General features: G+C 43.0%; 1 protein-coding gene across 2 annotated transcripts in view; it reads left to right on the top strand.

Moving 5' to 3' along the window:
* ENTPD1 (ectonucleoside triphosphate diphosphohydrolase 1) overlaps positions 1 to 779 on the top strand; it is a 69,323-nt gene extending 68,544 nt beyond the window's left edge. For both annotated transcript variants that reach the window (XM_080913159.1, XM_080913160.1), the window contains one exon: positions 93 to 779. In XM_080913159.1, the coding sequence (XP_080769285.1) occupies positions 93 to 299 (207 nt within the window). In that variant the 3' untranslated portion in view covers positions 300 to 779. The remainder of the gene's footprint in view (positions 1 to 92) is intronic.
* The last annotated feature ends 15,027 nt before the right edge of the window (positions 780 to 15,806 follow it).

Below are 15,806 nucleotides of genomic sequence, written 5' to 3'. Positions count from 1 at the left end.
TATTGATCGGTCAGTGGCATGTGGGTGGGGCTATATGAAAACTGCAAATTATCAGTTTGGACCATGAACTAGGTTTCCCCTTCTGTTTACAGATCAAAGACAGCAATGCAGGGTGGACTTTGGGCTACATGCTGAACTTGACCAACATGATCCCAGCTGAACAGCCATTATCCCCACCTCTCCCTCACTCCGCCTACATCAGCCTCATGGTTATCTTCTCCCTGGTCTTGGTTGCTGTGGCCATCACAGGCCTGTTCATCTGTAGCAAGCCTTCTTATTTCTGGAAAGAGGCGGTATAGCAGGAGCAGCTGAAATTTGCTGGCTGGAGAGAGAGAACAGCCTGCCTAGGGAGAGGATTCCTCCCTGCAGGGGACGCCTGAGTTGTCACCCTTCCCTGCTTACCCAGGACAGTCTAGACCAGCATGAAGCTTCTGAGGATTCCTGAAGCCTTTCCTTGGGGACACTCAACACCCTCTTCCTCAAGGACTTCCCGGTGATACTCTCTTGTCTTTTTCAGTTCCCCCTCTTTCTCCTTTGTTTCCTGTGCTTGGGATCACAACTTTCGTGATCCGTGCTTCATAAAGAACAATATCAACTTTGTCTCAAAGAACTAAGAGTCCTGAGTGCCACACTGCCGGAGCTGAGCTGGCTGAAAGACGAAACTTGGAAACTGTCTCAGCCATAGCTTTGGGACACCCCCCCCCCCCATATCTCCTAATAAAGCCATGCAGTGCCTTTGGAGAGAGAAGACCCAAACCCAGCCAAGCCTGCTCTTTGGATAGGAGAATTTTCTAAAGTAGATAAATATGTGCTAAAGCCAAAGAGTCTTTACAAAGGAGCTTATGTGCTCGTGCAGCTAATGTGATTTACCATCTACTGAAAATAAGAATGGAAACAAACCCATTGTATGCGCCTGTGTGATGCCAAAATGCTACCCAGTAGAACCCAAAGCCCAGAGGTGTTTGAAAAGCAGATGTGTGTGCACGCACACACACACACACACACACACACACACACACACACACAGAGAGAGAGAGAGAGAGAGAGAGAGAGAGAGAGATTGATTCAGGGAATGGTATGTGACAATAGTATACAAAACTAGGAAGAAAGGTACAGTTACCACCCAGGACTGGGAAAATATATCCTCTACTGCATCCTTTAGAGTTTTGTGGGGTTTTTTTTTATGTTAAAATACATATAACATAAATTTTGCCACATTTACATTCAACCCAGTACCACTGAGTGGAATTTAGTACATCTACAACGTTATGCAACAATCACTATTTTGAAGTGTGCTTTCAGCTATGAGTGCATGTGTGGGTCTGTGCACATGAGTACACATGGTGGCCAGATGAGGGCGCCCATCCTTCAGAGCTGAAGTTTTAAACAGTCAGGCGTGAGCTGTCCAGCAGGAGTGCTGGGAATCAACCTGGGGCCCTCTGCTCTTAACCTCTGAGTTTAGAGGGTAAGTTAATCACTCCAGCCTCTGTTCCACTATAATATGACACTGGTTTTCTCAAACCACAAACCTTTCTATTGATGACCAAATAGATTCTGCAACACAGAGATAGCCTGGGTTTGAAAGCCACATCACATCTTATTGTCCCAAGGCTATGTTTAGTGAGAGGAGGCAGGTTTTTGCCCTGTCGTAGTGTGTATACATCAGGTGTTGCTGCTCCTTCCTCATGTGTTATGGAAGCACAAGCCTTATTTCCTGATTTCATGGAAGGTTTTGTGGGTAATGCACAAGTGGCTATGAACTTTTATTATGAAAGTGTGAAGAGACCTTTATCTTTCCTGTGGGTATTTGATGCAAGAAATAACCGTTTGCCAGAACTGAGCAGCATTGTATCCTTGCCCTAACTCAAGCTGTCTGGCCATCTCTGACCTGGTGACTGACTACTTAGAAAGGAAAGTCTCCTGCAAACTAAAAGCCAAGTGTCCTAAATCTCTTGGGTAGTGGAGCTGTTTTTTTTCTTTCTATATGTCTCTTCTGATATTCACAGTTGAACATGTTGGCTAAATTGTTGCAGCTGCCACTGACTTATTCTTTGTGGTCATGGGCACATTGTGTCTTCTCCGCCTGTTCTCACATCTGAAGAAGGTGGTTCTTGCTGTCCCCAGTGCCTGTGGTAGAGCTGCGTTCAAACTCACATGTGCCTCGAGTCTTTTTTTTTTTTTTCTTTTTCTTTTGTTTCACATTTCTTTTTTGTTTTGTTTTCAAGGCAGGGTTTCACTGTGATGCCCTGGCTGTCCTGCAATTCAGTCTATAGACTAGAATGGCTTCAAATTCACAGAGCTCCACCTGCCCCTGCCTCCCTGTGCTAGGATTGAGTGCATGCAGCACCACACCTGGCCTTTTTTTTTTTTTCCTTTTTTTAAACACCTTCCCACCACCACTGCTGCCAATGTGTTGGGTTTCAAAATTACATGTTTTCTTTGGAAAACAAAAATATTTTTAATTACATTTTTATCTGGTTGCCCAAGTTTTTAACCAACCAAACAAACAAAACATCCAACTTAATGGAGACAATTAGGTACCACCTAATCTCAATTTCATTTGACAGAAGGTTAATCCAAGGGTCATCTTCAGGTCCTCTGGGTAGAGCAGGTCAAATAAAATGAGTCACTAACAATATTTCAGTGTTAGGTTGCCCAGTGTTTATAGTTAATTATCATTCCTCTCTAGACTTTCACTCAGAATCTGGTTCTGCTTACCTTGTTCCTTCAAAAGTTGGTGTTTTTTTTCCCCCTTACCAATCTACAAGGGCAACCAATCAGCAGAAATGGTTTCATTTGCATATAAAATGAAACTATAGAACGAGGCTTTGTGTATGCACATGGATGTGTATGAGAGAGAAAAGTTCCATTTCATCTAAATAAACAAGAAATGTAATGTGTTATAAACAGAAGTCTCACAGGTACATCTCACTTCAGTGTTTTGTTAGCCAAGAGCCCTATGGGAAATGGGCTACACTCCAGAGTGGGAAACTAGCAGAGCTTAAAAAGAGACTAAATTCAGACTATTCTCATTTCAATAACTGATCAATGTAAAGATTGTTCGTACATGTTTTCAAAATCCTAAGCTCCCAAAATCTGCTGGAGAAGACTAGCCACACTTTAGGCATCCAACACTGGTTACATGTTGGCATGTTGGCATGTTGGCAGGTTTGAAGAACTGGCATGTTCTGAAGTTTACAAGGTAGGTAAGAGGTGTAAGCTCTCATTGCCCTTTTCCTTGGGGAACATTACACAAGTAGGCTAGGTAGTCTGCAACACTCCAACTGTTCTCTCATTACACACAGGCATGAATGTTTTTCCTAGAAAAGCTGTTTAGGTCCCAGCTGAGCATCTTACTATGACCCTACAGCTTTGCTGCCTTTGAGTGACAAATGGGCCAATACATGTGATGTGAGCTTCATAAGATTCCACCCGGGTTCAAAGATACTTCTTCATGTTTGCATTTTTCGAAATGTAAATTTGAATGTCAATGAAAATCAAAGATCATCTTTAAAACTTTCTTAAAAAGTTTTATGTGTATCAGTATTTTGTCTGTAGATGATATCTGTGTACCACATGCATGCAATGCCCAAGGTCAGAAAAGGGCATGAGATCCTCTGAAACCAATGTGGTGTTGGAGGTGGGTCCTAGACACTATGTTGGGGCTACCAGTCTAACCAGGGTCCTCTAGAAGAACAGTCAGTGCTAATAACCACCAGGCCACCTCTCCAGCCACAAACCTTTTTAGGTAGAAATGGTTGTGCCTGGTGATGTACACCTTTGATCCCAGCACTGGGGAAGCAGAAGCAGGTAGATCTCTATGGGATTGAGGCCAGTGTGATCTACATAGTGAGTTCTAGGACAGCCAGAGCTATGTAGAGAGATTGTAGAAATTATATGAATACAGTACACATGTATGAATTATCTCAAAAATAAAGAAGTTTAAATTTAAAAATAAAAACCACAAGCTTAGGGCTGGAGAGATGGCTCAGAGGTTAAAAGCACTGACTGCTCTTCCAGAGGTCCTGAATTCAGTTCCCAGCAACCACATGGTGGCTCACAACCATCTGTAATGGGATTTGATGCCCTGTTCTGGTATGTTGGAGACAGCTACAGTGTACTTATATACATAAAATAAATAAATCTGTTTTTAAAAAATATTTTTTAAAAACCTGCAAGTTTAATCACATTATCCCTGATTGACTTCACAGATGGCTTCCTGATGCCTACAAGTAAGGTCAGGAATGCCAAGCAACATTGGAGGCTCAGGTGGTCCCTAGCTCTTAACCCTTTCCGGGCTCACAGCCCCTTTTCACTCCCTGGTGTTACTTGTGTCTTGACCAGGGAGACTGGTTCTGTTTCAGCTACTTTTGCCCTACCTTACCTCCAAGGCTTAGCCAGATGTTCTTCCTATTGGAAAACTTGTCTTCTAATCTCCAGGCCCACTTTCAGAGCTACCACAGCTCTCTGAAGTCAAAAGGATACAAATCAGAAAGGAAGAAGCCAAAATATCAGTATTTGCAGATGACATGATAGTATAGTTAAGTGACCCCAAAAATCCCACTAGAGAACTCCTAAACCTGATAAACAACTTCAGCAAGGTGGCTGAATATAAAATTAACCGAAACAAATCCGTAGCTTTCCTCTACCCAAAGAATAAACATGCTGACAAAGAAATTAGAGAATCGACACTTTCCATAATGGTCACAAAGAATATAAAATACCTTAATGTAACCCTAACCAAGCAAGTGAAAGATCTGTATGACAAGAACTTCAAGTCTCTGAAGAAGGAAATTGAAGACCTCAGAAGGTGGAAAGATCTCCCATGCTCATGGATTAGAAGGATCAACATAGTAAAATTAGCCATCTTGCCAAAAGCAATCTATAGATTCAATGTAATCTCCATCAAAATTCCAACTCAATTCTTCATAGAGTTAGAAAGAGCAATTTTCAAATTCATTTGGAATAACAAAAAACCCAGGATAGTGAAAACTATTCTCAAAAATAAAAGAACTTCTGGGGGAATCACCATCCCTGACTTCAAACAGTCTTACAGATCAATCATGATAAAAAAAAATGCATGGTATTGGTACAGAGACAGGCAGGTAGATCAGTGGAACAGAATTGAAGACCCAGAAATGAATCCACACACCTGTGGTCACGATCTTTGACAAAGGAGCTAAAAACATTCATTGGATAAAGGGCAGCATCTTCAACAAATAGTGCTGGTTCAACTGGCAGTCAGCATGCAGAAGAATGCAAATAGATCTATTCTTATCTTCTTGTACAAAGCTCAAGTCTAAGTGGATCAAAGATTTCCACATAAAACCAGGCACACTGAAATTAATAGAAGAAAAAGTGGGGAAGAACTCAAGACACAGGCACAGGGAAAATTTTCCTAAACAGAAAACCAATGACTTGTTCTCTAAGATCAAGAATTGACAAATGGGACCTCATAAAATTGCAAAGGTTCTGTGAGGCAGAAGACACTGTCAATAGGACAAAATAGCAACCAACAGATTAAGAAAAGATCTTACCAATCCTATATCTGATAGAGGGCTAATATACAATATATACAGAGAACTTTAAGAAGTTCTTAAAGAACCAAAAGAAATGTTCAACATCCTTAGTCATCAGGGAAATGAAATCAAAACAATCCTGAGATTCCACCTCACACCAGTCAGAATGGCAAAGATCAAAAACTCAGGTGACAGTAGATACTGGTGAGGATGTGGAGAAAGAGGAACACTCCTCCACTGTTGGTGGGGTTGTAAGCTGGTATAACCACTCTGAAATTTAGTCTGGCGGTTCTCAGAAAATTAAACTTAATTACTTCCTGAGGACCCAGCTATTCCACTCCTGGAAGTATATAAAAGATGATCCAACATATAACAGAGACACATCTCCACTATGTTCATAGCAGCCTTATTTATAATATCCAGAATCTGGAAAGAACCCAGATGTCCTTCAACAGAGGAATGGATACAGAAAGTGTGGTACATTTACAAAATGGAGTACAACTTAGCTATTAGAAACAATGACTTCATGAAATTCTTAGGCAAATGGGTGGAACTAGAAAATATCATCCTGAATATGGTAACCCAAACACAAAAGAACACACATGGTATGCACTCTCTGATAAGTGAATTCTAGCCCCAAAGCTCGGAATACCCAAGAAACAATTCACAGACTTTATGAAGCTCAAAAAGGAGGAAGACCAAGATGTGGATGCTTCAGTCCTTCTTAGAAGACAGAATAAAATACTATGGGAAGAAATTCAGGGACAAATAGAGGAGAAAAAACTGAGTAAAAGATTATCCAGAGACTGCCCCACCTGGGTATCCACCCCACATGCAGCCACCAAATCCAGTCACTATTGCTGATGCTAAGAAGTGCTTACTGCTAGAGCCATACAGATACAGTTGAGGATGCTTGCAGCTATCCATCTGACTGAGCACAGGGACCCCAGTGGACGAGCTGTAGAAAGGACTGAAGGAGCTGAAAGGGTTTGCAACTTCATGGGAAGAAAAACATTATCAACCAACCAAACCTCCCAGAGCTCCCAGGGACTAAAACACCAACCAATGAGTTCACACGGAGAGACCCATGGCTCCAGTAGCATATGTAGCAAAGGATGGCATTGGTTGCAATCAATGGGAGGAAAGGCCTTTGGTCCAGTGAAGGTGTGCTTTCCCAAAATAGGGAAATGCGAAGGTGCTAAGGTGGGAGCAGGTGGTTGGGAATGGGAGCATTTTCATGGAAGCAAGGAGAGGGGAAAGAGGGGATGAGAGATGGGGTGAAAGGGAGTCACATTTGAAATATAAATACAGAGGATATACAAGAGAAAAAAAATTCAAGCCATTCTGTTCAGAATATGCTCCTTGGGACACAATATGTGACCTGTTTTGGTTTTGTGTTTTTGAAAAGCAGGGCTCAGATGTATTTTAGTGGAATCCAAAGAAGTAATTCCAGCCAACCTGCCTTCAACTGCCAGGCCAGCTATAAATTTTCCATTTCCTTTTGATAGGACTATATGTCACCACTGTTCAGCTGACTGAGCAGTGAAAACTTCTTTAATTATTCTAGACACGTGGAAAATTTCCTACTTGGAATCTACATTTACTATCTGCGTAGTTCACCATTCAGCACTTGACTGTGGGTGTTTAAGTGGAGTTGCAAAACTTCGAATGAACCTGAAAGGCCATACTTACCAACATTAATTATATGCAAACCGCCTGAGAGCACATTGAAATAAAAATCCCTTAATTATAAGGCCAGACATGGTAGTACACCCCTTTGATCCCAGCAACCACCAGGTAGCAGCAGGTCATGCTCTGTGAATTTGAGCACAGCTTGACCTACATAGTCCCAGGGCAAACTAAGCCTACACAATAAGACCCTGTCTCAAAGGGGGTGGGGGAGAATTCAGTATATCTAGAGTGAGACTCAAGTTTCTACATCTCAAAAGTGTTATCTGGAGACCACATTGTTCCTTTCAGAGATGCTGAGCTCTTTAACCCATAAAGGATCCATCCCTTCCTGCCTTTAGGATAAGCACCGCCTACCACCTGACAGACAGCTTTACCATAGTGGACTAACTCAAGTGCCACTTCTAAAGCGTTTCCATAACAACCCAAATGTTGATTGGTTTTCTACAGTGGGCTCAGGGAGAGACCTTGCCTCAAAGGAGTAAGACAGAGTGAAAGAGAAGGTCATACCTGGAGGGGGTCAGAGTTGATGTTCAGAGGTTAAGAATACTTGGTGGCTCTTCCAGAGGACCTGGTTTCCAGCACCATATGGAAGCTCACTCCTGTCCATAACTCCAGTTCCAGGGTATCCAGTGCCCTATCCTGACCTCTGCAAGCACCAGGCACCAAACAAAAATAAATTTAAAATCTTTTAAGAATCAAAAAGAAAAGTACTGGAGTAAAAGCCCAAAACGACACTAGAAATGTAAAGTGTTTTAAGGGGTAAGGGGTAGACATTTACTAGAGGAAAGACAGGCAGTCAGGGAAGGTAGAACAAGACTTAGAGGTGGTCTTCTGAGCCAAGATCAGATCAGAGGCCCAAGAGACACTGGCAGTCCTGGCAGTCAGAAACTGCTTGGTGGTTGAACTCACAGACAGCTCAGCAGCTAAGGGTGGTTGCCATTAATAATTACGACCTTAGCTCCATCCCTGGGACCCACATAGTGGAAAGAGAGAACCAATTGCCAGAAGTTGTTCTCTGACCTCCACATGCACACCATGGCGATATGACTAGTTGGAAATATCTACTGAATGTCAATACTTTCTCCTACCCTCCCCTCTGAGAGAAAATGCTCTTTAACCTTCCTTGAAAATATTTAGGATTCCTCAACATCTGTTCTATAAACTCTATGATAGGAGATATCAAATCCTACATTACCTTGACTTGGGTATTTGGCCCCATATATTTAACACACACACACACACACACACACACACACACACACACCATGTATAATTTTTAAAACATGCATAGATAGCACTGGTTGATAATCCTGGAAGTTAAGTGTTCTTAAGGTTCATCATATTCTGTGATATGCAGACATTTTCCATTTAATCTGTGACATCAGTATGTAAGGAAAACATCTGACTCTGCTTTATGACCCTACCGTTGGGCTGTAGAGAAGGCTTGCTTGGCTAAAGTCCAGGCTCACAACCAAAAGGACAAGAATCTACTTCCATCGCTCTTAAATTGCTCTACCAGATGAGCCCTGGACAACCAGGATTTTATCTGGAATGAGAATTTGTCCAAATAATTCTGGGGCTTAGACACAGTTAAGAGTAAGTAGGTTGTGTGTGTGTGTGTGTGTGTGTGTGTGTGTGTGTGTGTGTGAGTGTGTTTTCCAGAACGAGGCAAATGTAACTTCTGAGTTCGTTTCCTTGTGCCCCAGGGTCCCTACCTAACCTGGACAGTCACCTTTGCAGCTGCTTTATTTCCGTTCGTCCTTTTGCAAGTGTAAGGACTGTTAGGTTTTAAAGGCCTCCTAAGTGTCTTCAGAATCCCAGGCCAACCATTCAGTGGGGTGGACACAGGAAGCAGTTTGTAAAAATATCATATTAGAACGAAGAAACAGACGCCACTGTGCTGAACCCCACTAGCAAACTCCCAACTTTGTAAGCTTTCTTTGGGTCATTATTCTAACAGGGAGGAAAGAGGTGTGTGTGTGTGTGTGTGTGTGTGTGTGTGTGTGTGTGTGTGTGTGTGTGTGTGTGTGTGTGTTGGGGGCGTGGGGGTAGGGACATCCTGCTGTTTGATTTGTTTATTCATTTACTGCCTGTGAGTGGTACATTCTTGGTGTAGTTGCACTCTTGGAGGCTACAGTTTGACCCTGGTTGTTCTCTTCCATCACACCACACTTTATTTACTGAGACAGGGCTCTCTTCTGGAACCCAGAGCTTGCCCCGGGGATTCTTCCACACTTGCCTGGCTTTACATGAGTTCTGGGGAATCCTAACTTCACTGACACCATACTAAGTATTCTATGTGCTGAGCCATCTCCCCAACCCAAAACGTCTTTTTACTCTTTCTCTTAGATTCATTTTTAATTATGTTTTTATAGGGGTGGGAGGATATGTGTATATGTGACATGCTACCCAGGGCAGAATAGAGCATCAGATACCTTGGAGCCAGAGTTAGAGGTGGTTGTGGGCCACCTAACTGGGTGCTGTGACTTGGGCCTTAGTAAGAGCCGTAGGTGCTCTTAACCGCTCTCTCGCCAGCACCCAGCCCAAGACTTAAAAGATATTAAATTTGTGACATAAATTGCAGGCTCCAATAATAAAAAATAAGTCGTGTGCATTGACAGCTGTGGCATGGGGCCAGATATGGAGATGAAAAGCTCCCAACCTTGCTTACAGTTTTCCTGCCCCCTCTTGGCGGCAAGGTGTGGTTCTCAAGCCGCCACCCACACCCCACCCCGTGGGGAGGGGCACAAGAGGCTGACCACTCTGGGGTGGGAGGTGGGGGCTTGAGGAGGCAGCTCAGGCGCACGAGGCGTTTGGTACAGAGACTGGATCAAAACCTGGTGGCTGGAGAGCAGAGGGGCAGGGGGCAGAACGCTAGCATCGCGCATGCTCCTGGGCTGCAGGCGTTGGTTGCTGCTCAGGATCTGTTTTCACTTCCTGGTCAGTATCAGTCAGGTGAATGTCCTGTCCCTCAAGTCCCCGCTATGACAGTACCAGAGTACACTGAGGATGGAGCCCTCCTCTGAGGAATCCTGGGGCTGGGATAACAAGGCAACCTTGTGAGGTGGCAGCAGGAGAGCGTAGAACCACACCACCGGTCCGCCATCCCCGTTAGGAATAGGGCTGAAAACGTGTACATTTCACAGCTTCGAGGTCCGTGGGGGATTTGGATTAAGTTCGGGTCAGAAAACTTTCTCCTGAGTGGAGGAGGCTGGGGTGGGGGCGCAGGAGGCTGGAGTTGAACTCAGAATCAATGGAAATAGGAGCGTCAAGGTTAGTACCAACAGAAGGCATGTACAAGAGCTAGGAGAAAGTCCAGGAAGACTGCAGAAATGTGAATTAGGCTTGAAACACAGCGTGTAGTCCGCTAAGAAAAATTACAAAACTCAAAGCAAAGGGATGGCTGGGAAAATAAAGTGCTTGCCCCTACGTGGCAAGTGTGGTTTGTGGGTCTTTGCACTGAGAAGAGCCTCTGGGTTTCTCCAATTGTGACAAGTCCTGAGCCAGAAACGGCTTTTCAAACGGGGATATAAACAGCACATGACTCCCGCCAGCTTACTGGACCTGGTGTCCATGTTTGCTCTGTAAATCAGTCCACTCTGATAATTCTCCAGATCAGTTTCCAGGTAGCACAATTACATTGCCCTGGGTGCGTTAGAAACAAGCCTTCAGTCCACATGACAGTTTGTGTCACCTGCTTCCATATTCCCCACACTTTCCTCAAACCCTGCAGAAGGGGTTTGAGGTGGGAAAAGAGACAGAAGTGAAATCTTTGTTACCCAGGATTTACCACTTGGTCTTGAGAGCACAGGGAACTTGGTTTGGATGTTTCCCAAAGACAGCAATTCACATTTCTGAAGGTTTCTTTTCAGGCCGTGTACACCTTGAATTCTCCTGTCTCAGCCTCTCCTGTGCTAGGATTTTAGACATGCATTCCCAAGGCTGAGCCTGGGCCAAGATTCCCACTTCTTGATTTAGGGGGAAAATTACAGTTAAGTAAAAGATGAGAATATTTTTTTTAATATGTCTGATCGTAGAATATCCGAGGGTCATGATGTTTTTGTCGGATTCTGCTTTTTCTGTAACCCACTCCTAAAGGGTGTTTAGTGGATTTTTATTTGGACAGAATGTGCCCACTGTTTTAATTTTTTTTGGAATCCTTTTTGGCAGTGTTTTAACTCAAAAGAAATTCTGAAGAACATGATGTAAGAAACACAACAATCTGTAAGCCTAACAGAGTGTCACTAATAGCGTCAGAGACTAGCGCTTGCCCCTGGGATGGGTTGGGCTGGCTCTTGGTTGGTTATTCCCTCAGTCTTTGTTCCATTCCCCTTTGCCTGCATTTCTTATAGATAGGATAGGTTTTGGGTTGAAAGTTGGTGTTTCTATAGCTCCACTGGGGTTCCTGCCTGGCTATAGGAAGTGATCTCGACAAAGTGATCTACGCCCCCAAAGTTGTGAGTCACAGCTACCCTAACTCTCATTGATTCTTGGGCACCTCCCTTATCCCAGGTCTGTCTGTCTGTCCTGGAGATCCACCCCCCCAACTCCTCACCTGGTCAGTTGCAGATTCTCATTGCCTGTATGTGGAATATGTCCTTTTAGCTGGGTTGCCTTGTCTGGTTTCAGTGGGAGGGGAGGCTCCTAGCCTCCCAGAGAGTACCAAAAGTAGAGGGATACCCGGGGGGCCCACCCACTCAGAGGAGAAGGGAGAACAGGAGAAAGATTGGGGGAGGGAGGCAGTGATCGGGATGTAAAGTGAATACTTTAAAAAAATTAAATTAAAAAAAGAAACTAGTAACTAGAGGTGTCAAGCTGTACGGCAGTAGATCCTCTCAGTTAAAGCTAAAACTGACAGCCACACTGGACTGAAGTCTGTTCTAAGCAGGAAAGAGGGGAAGTTAGTACTTTTTAAAAGAGGTCCAGGAAGAATCCACAGAGAAGCGGAGCAGTGGTGGGGCATACCTTTAGTTCCCAGAACTCTGGAGGCAGAGGCAGGGGCATCTCTGTGGGTTCCAGGACAGCCTGGTGTACGGAGTGAGTTCCAGGATGGCCAAGGCTAAACTGAGAAACAAACAAGCAAACGAGCCCAGGGAGAAACATACTTCTGGAATCACCGTTAGCCACGAGCCATCGCTCCCTTCCCAGCATACAGAGAAATGGCAGGCAGAGTACAGCCTCTCGCTAAAAAAAAAAAAAAAAAAAAAAAAATTGCCATCTGCTTGCTGTGGGCCAAGAACTCTGCCTTTAGTTTTTGTGTTTTGACATTAGACTTGTAAGGCATCTGGTACAGAAAATTCTAATCCCCAGTTTCCTTACCCTTTAGAAGAAGCTTTCATTGCAAAAGTTAATGACAATATTCCGAAAGAGAGGGTTGGCCTTCACCCACAAGCCTGCTTCTCAACAGAGAATGTCAAGGGGGATTTCAATATAGCGAATACAGTTTCCATCCAGCTCTGCAGTTTTATCCCGGGTCTTGTTGGTAGCCGTTTGCTTATTTATCTTATATCCTTTCTGGACTATAAATCGGCCAAGAACAGCTTTAGATCTGAAAAAAAGAGAGCTCAACATTTTGTCTGCCCTGTCTTATTTAATAAATCATTAAAGTTTTATTACGTAGAGGATGTTTTCTGTGGTCTATGAACAAAATTTGCAGAGGCTCCAGAAACCAAGTATTTGTTTGAAGTTCATTTTATTGTGTGTTTTTTGGTGTTTTTGAGACAGGGTCTTCTCATATAGGCCATGAAGACCCGTTCAGGATCTTCTTGCTTCAGCCTCCTTGGTGTTAGAATTGTGGGTGTGACCATCATGTTGGGCTTCGGGTTGATTTTAGAAGGTGCTGAAGATCAGGAAGTATTGGAAAATTAGAAACTGACTTTTTTTGTCATCCTGTTCCTACTGTGCTTTATCTTGGCGCATCAACAGTGAGCATCTTAAGTGTCCTTAAGCCAGTCACTGGGACAGCTGACTTGGACTTGATTCTTGTATTCCAAATCTGTTCAGTATTTGTACATCTCGTCCCACCCTCTTCCCCGAGTTTCTCATATCCGGCTGCCTCCACACCGCATTCGCACATTCATTCCTAACACAGTTCCCCAGTGTTGCATTCCCATTTAAACAACAGCTGCCACTTATAATTTTTTAATAAAAATTAATTTTTTTTACATATATAGGTGTTTTGCCTTCTTTGGATATGTGTACCTCGTGCGTGTAGCACCTGTGGAGGACAGCAGATCCCCTGGAGCTGGAGTTACAGAGGATTTTGAGCTGCCATGTGGGTGCTGAGAATCGAACCTGGTCCTCTGTGAAAGCAGCGGGGCTTTTAACTTTTAAGCCATCTCTCCAGCCTCTCTGGTAGTCCTTATTAGACTATTAAGAGAGTTCTGCCTCTATGAAATAGACTATATTTAGTCATATTTCTTACTCTTAGTGTTGCCATATAACTAAATTCCTATGTATATTGAAAATTTAAAAGATGATATACTATGTTTTCAATCATATTAGGGTGTATTTATAACATATTTAGCCCCAGTGCTCTGGAGGCAGAGGCAGGTGGATCTCTGTGAGTCTGAGGCCAGCCTGGTCTATACTGTGAGTTCTTCCAGGCCAGCCAGGGCTGTGGAGTGAGATCCTGTCTCAAAACAAAACAAAAAGTAAAAAGAGCCAAACAAAAAAATCTCTATCATATACACAACTTTTACATGTATCCTGTGTACTCTGCTGTTGGAATGCTTTCTAATTTTTGTCAAAAATTGTTCTATTGTATTTCTCAGGTATTTTTTTCAATGCATAGACAGCTATCATTAGTAAATAATGACAATTTATCCTCCCCTTCCAAAGAATTGTAACTCTTGCATGCCTTATGAAATTAAGCAACATTTCCTTTGTCCATGCAGCAGCTGCTTTAGTTATTATGCAAAGTAATGAGTTTCTTTTTCAAACACACATTTGCTCATCCTACCCCACTATGGATTACCTTCCACATGTCCGCCCTCCCAGGGAGTCCCCTTTCTCCTCTCCTCTACCTTGTAAAACATTAGATTTTTGAAGCACAGCCTCCATCTGTAGCCCAGGCTGGCTGGAACTTGCTATGTAGACTGGGCTGGCCTTACATGCACAGAGATCCACACTCCTGTCTCTGAGCAATATTGTCAAAGACCTGCATCACCATGTCCTGCCCTTTCTGCTTTCATGGCATCCCTCTGTGTGTGTGCATGTGCGTGCATTCCGTGTGTGAAATGTGTCATTTGTCCTTCTTTTCCCCTCACCTTAAGTCTATTTTCATTTAAAATCTTTCTTTCCCCTCAGGTTGCCTTTGCATTTTCATGTCATATTGATTTTGCTTGTGAGAGAAAACATACTTGTGCTTGCTTCATAGTATGCTCTTCCCTAGTACCATGACCTTCAGTTCCAGTAACTTTTCCCCTGGAGAATTACATTTTTGCTTTTATTTATGACTTCATAAAATTGTATGGAATAGTTGGATAGATAGATTGAAGATAGATAGATAGATAGATTGATTGAAGATAGATAGTTAGATAGATAGACAGACAGATGTCACTTTCATTTGTTGATGGGTATGTAGGCTTCATATGTTGGATATTGTGACTAGTGCTACAGTAAACATGGATAAGCAAGTATCTCTGTTAAAACACCAGCTTAGATTCCTCTGGGCACATATCCAAGAGTGATACCGTTGTGTGACACTATTCCTGCTGAGATGAATTCATCCAGATAGGTAACTGATGACAGAGCAAAGTAAGGATGCCACAACATGGAGCTTGGTGAAACAATGACTTAGTTGGGGTTACTTAAAGACCCAGACACAGCTGTATCACCAAAACCTACACCAGAATGGGGGGCATCTCTGCAGTATACAGTACAACTTGCTAGACAAGTTGGAAAGTGCCGGTCTGCAGTCCCTACACTTATATAAGCTTGGAAAGGAGGGGCCTAGTGCTTCTGGTCAGTTTCAGGAACTTTCTGAATCTTTCCAATTGCTTACTTCCAGAGTCGGAATGAGCTTCCACGCTTTCACTTTCCTTTAAAATATCCCGTGCTCTAAGGAGCTTCTATCCTAGATGAAAGTTTTTATCTCAGAGGAAATTGCTACATGAGACAAATACCAAAATTTCTATTAAAGATTAAAAGCTGAGAAAACATAAGTAATAAACATTAATGGTACTAATTATTTCTTTTGTATCTTTATATCAGCATAGTGAGACATCTCAGAGCAAAATGACAATATTTTTCATCTTGCTTTTTGTAGCTCTTTTGAATTTTATTCTTTTTGTTTTTTAAATGTGTATGTATGTTTTGCCTACAGGCATGTCTTGTGGACCATGTGCATGCACTGCACAGAGGGGCCAGAAGGAGGCACTAGATGCTTGGGGACTGGAGTTAAAGAAGGTTGTGAGCTGCCATGTGGGCGCTGGGAAGTCAAACCTGGGTCCTCTGGAAGAGCAGCCGTGTTCTTGACTGCTGAGCCATCTCTCCAGCCCCTACTGTGCTTTTTAATCCTGTCATAACCATCTTGTTTTAATAACATGGTTTCTCATTCTTCTTCATTTAGAAGGTGAAAATAAAAGAGTCATC

This window comes from Micromys minutus (genome assembly GCF_963924665.1).
Source record: "Micromys minutus genome assembly, chromosome: 2".
Classification (NCBI taxonomy): Eukaryota; Metazoa; Chordata; class Mammalia; order Rodentia; family Muridae; genus Micromys; species Micromys minutus.
Note: the sequence above shows the minus strand (reverse complement) of the source record. Positions and strands in the feature narration are given on the sequence as shown.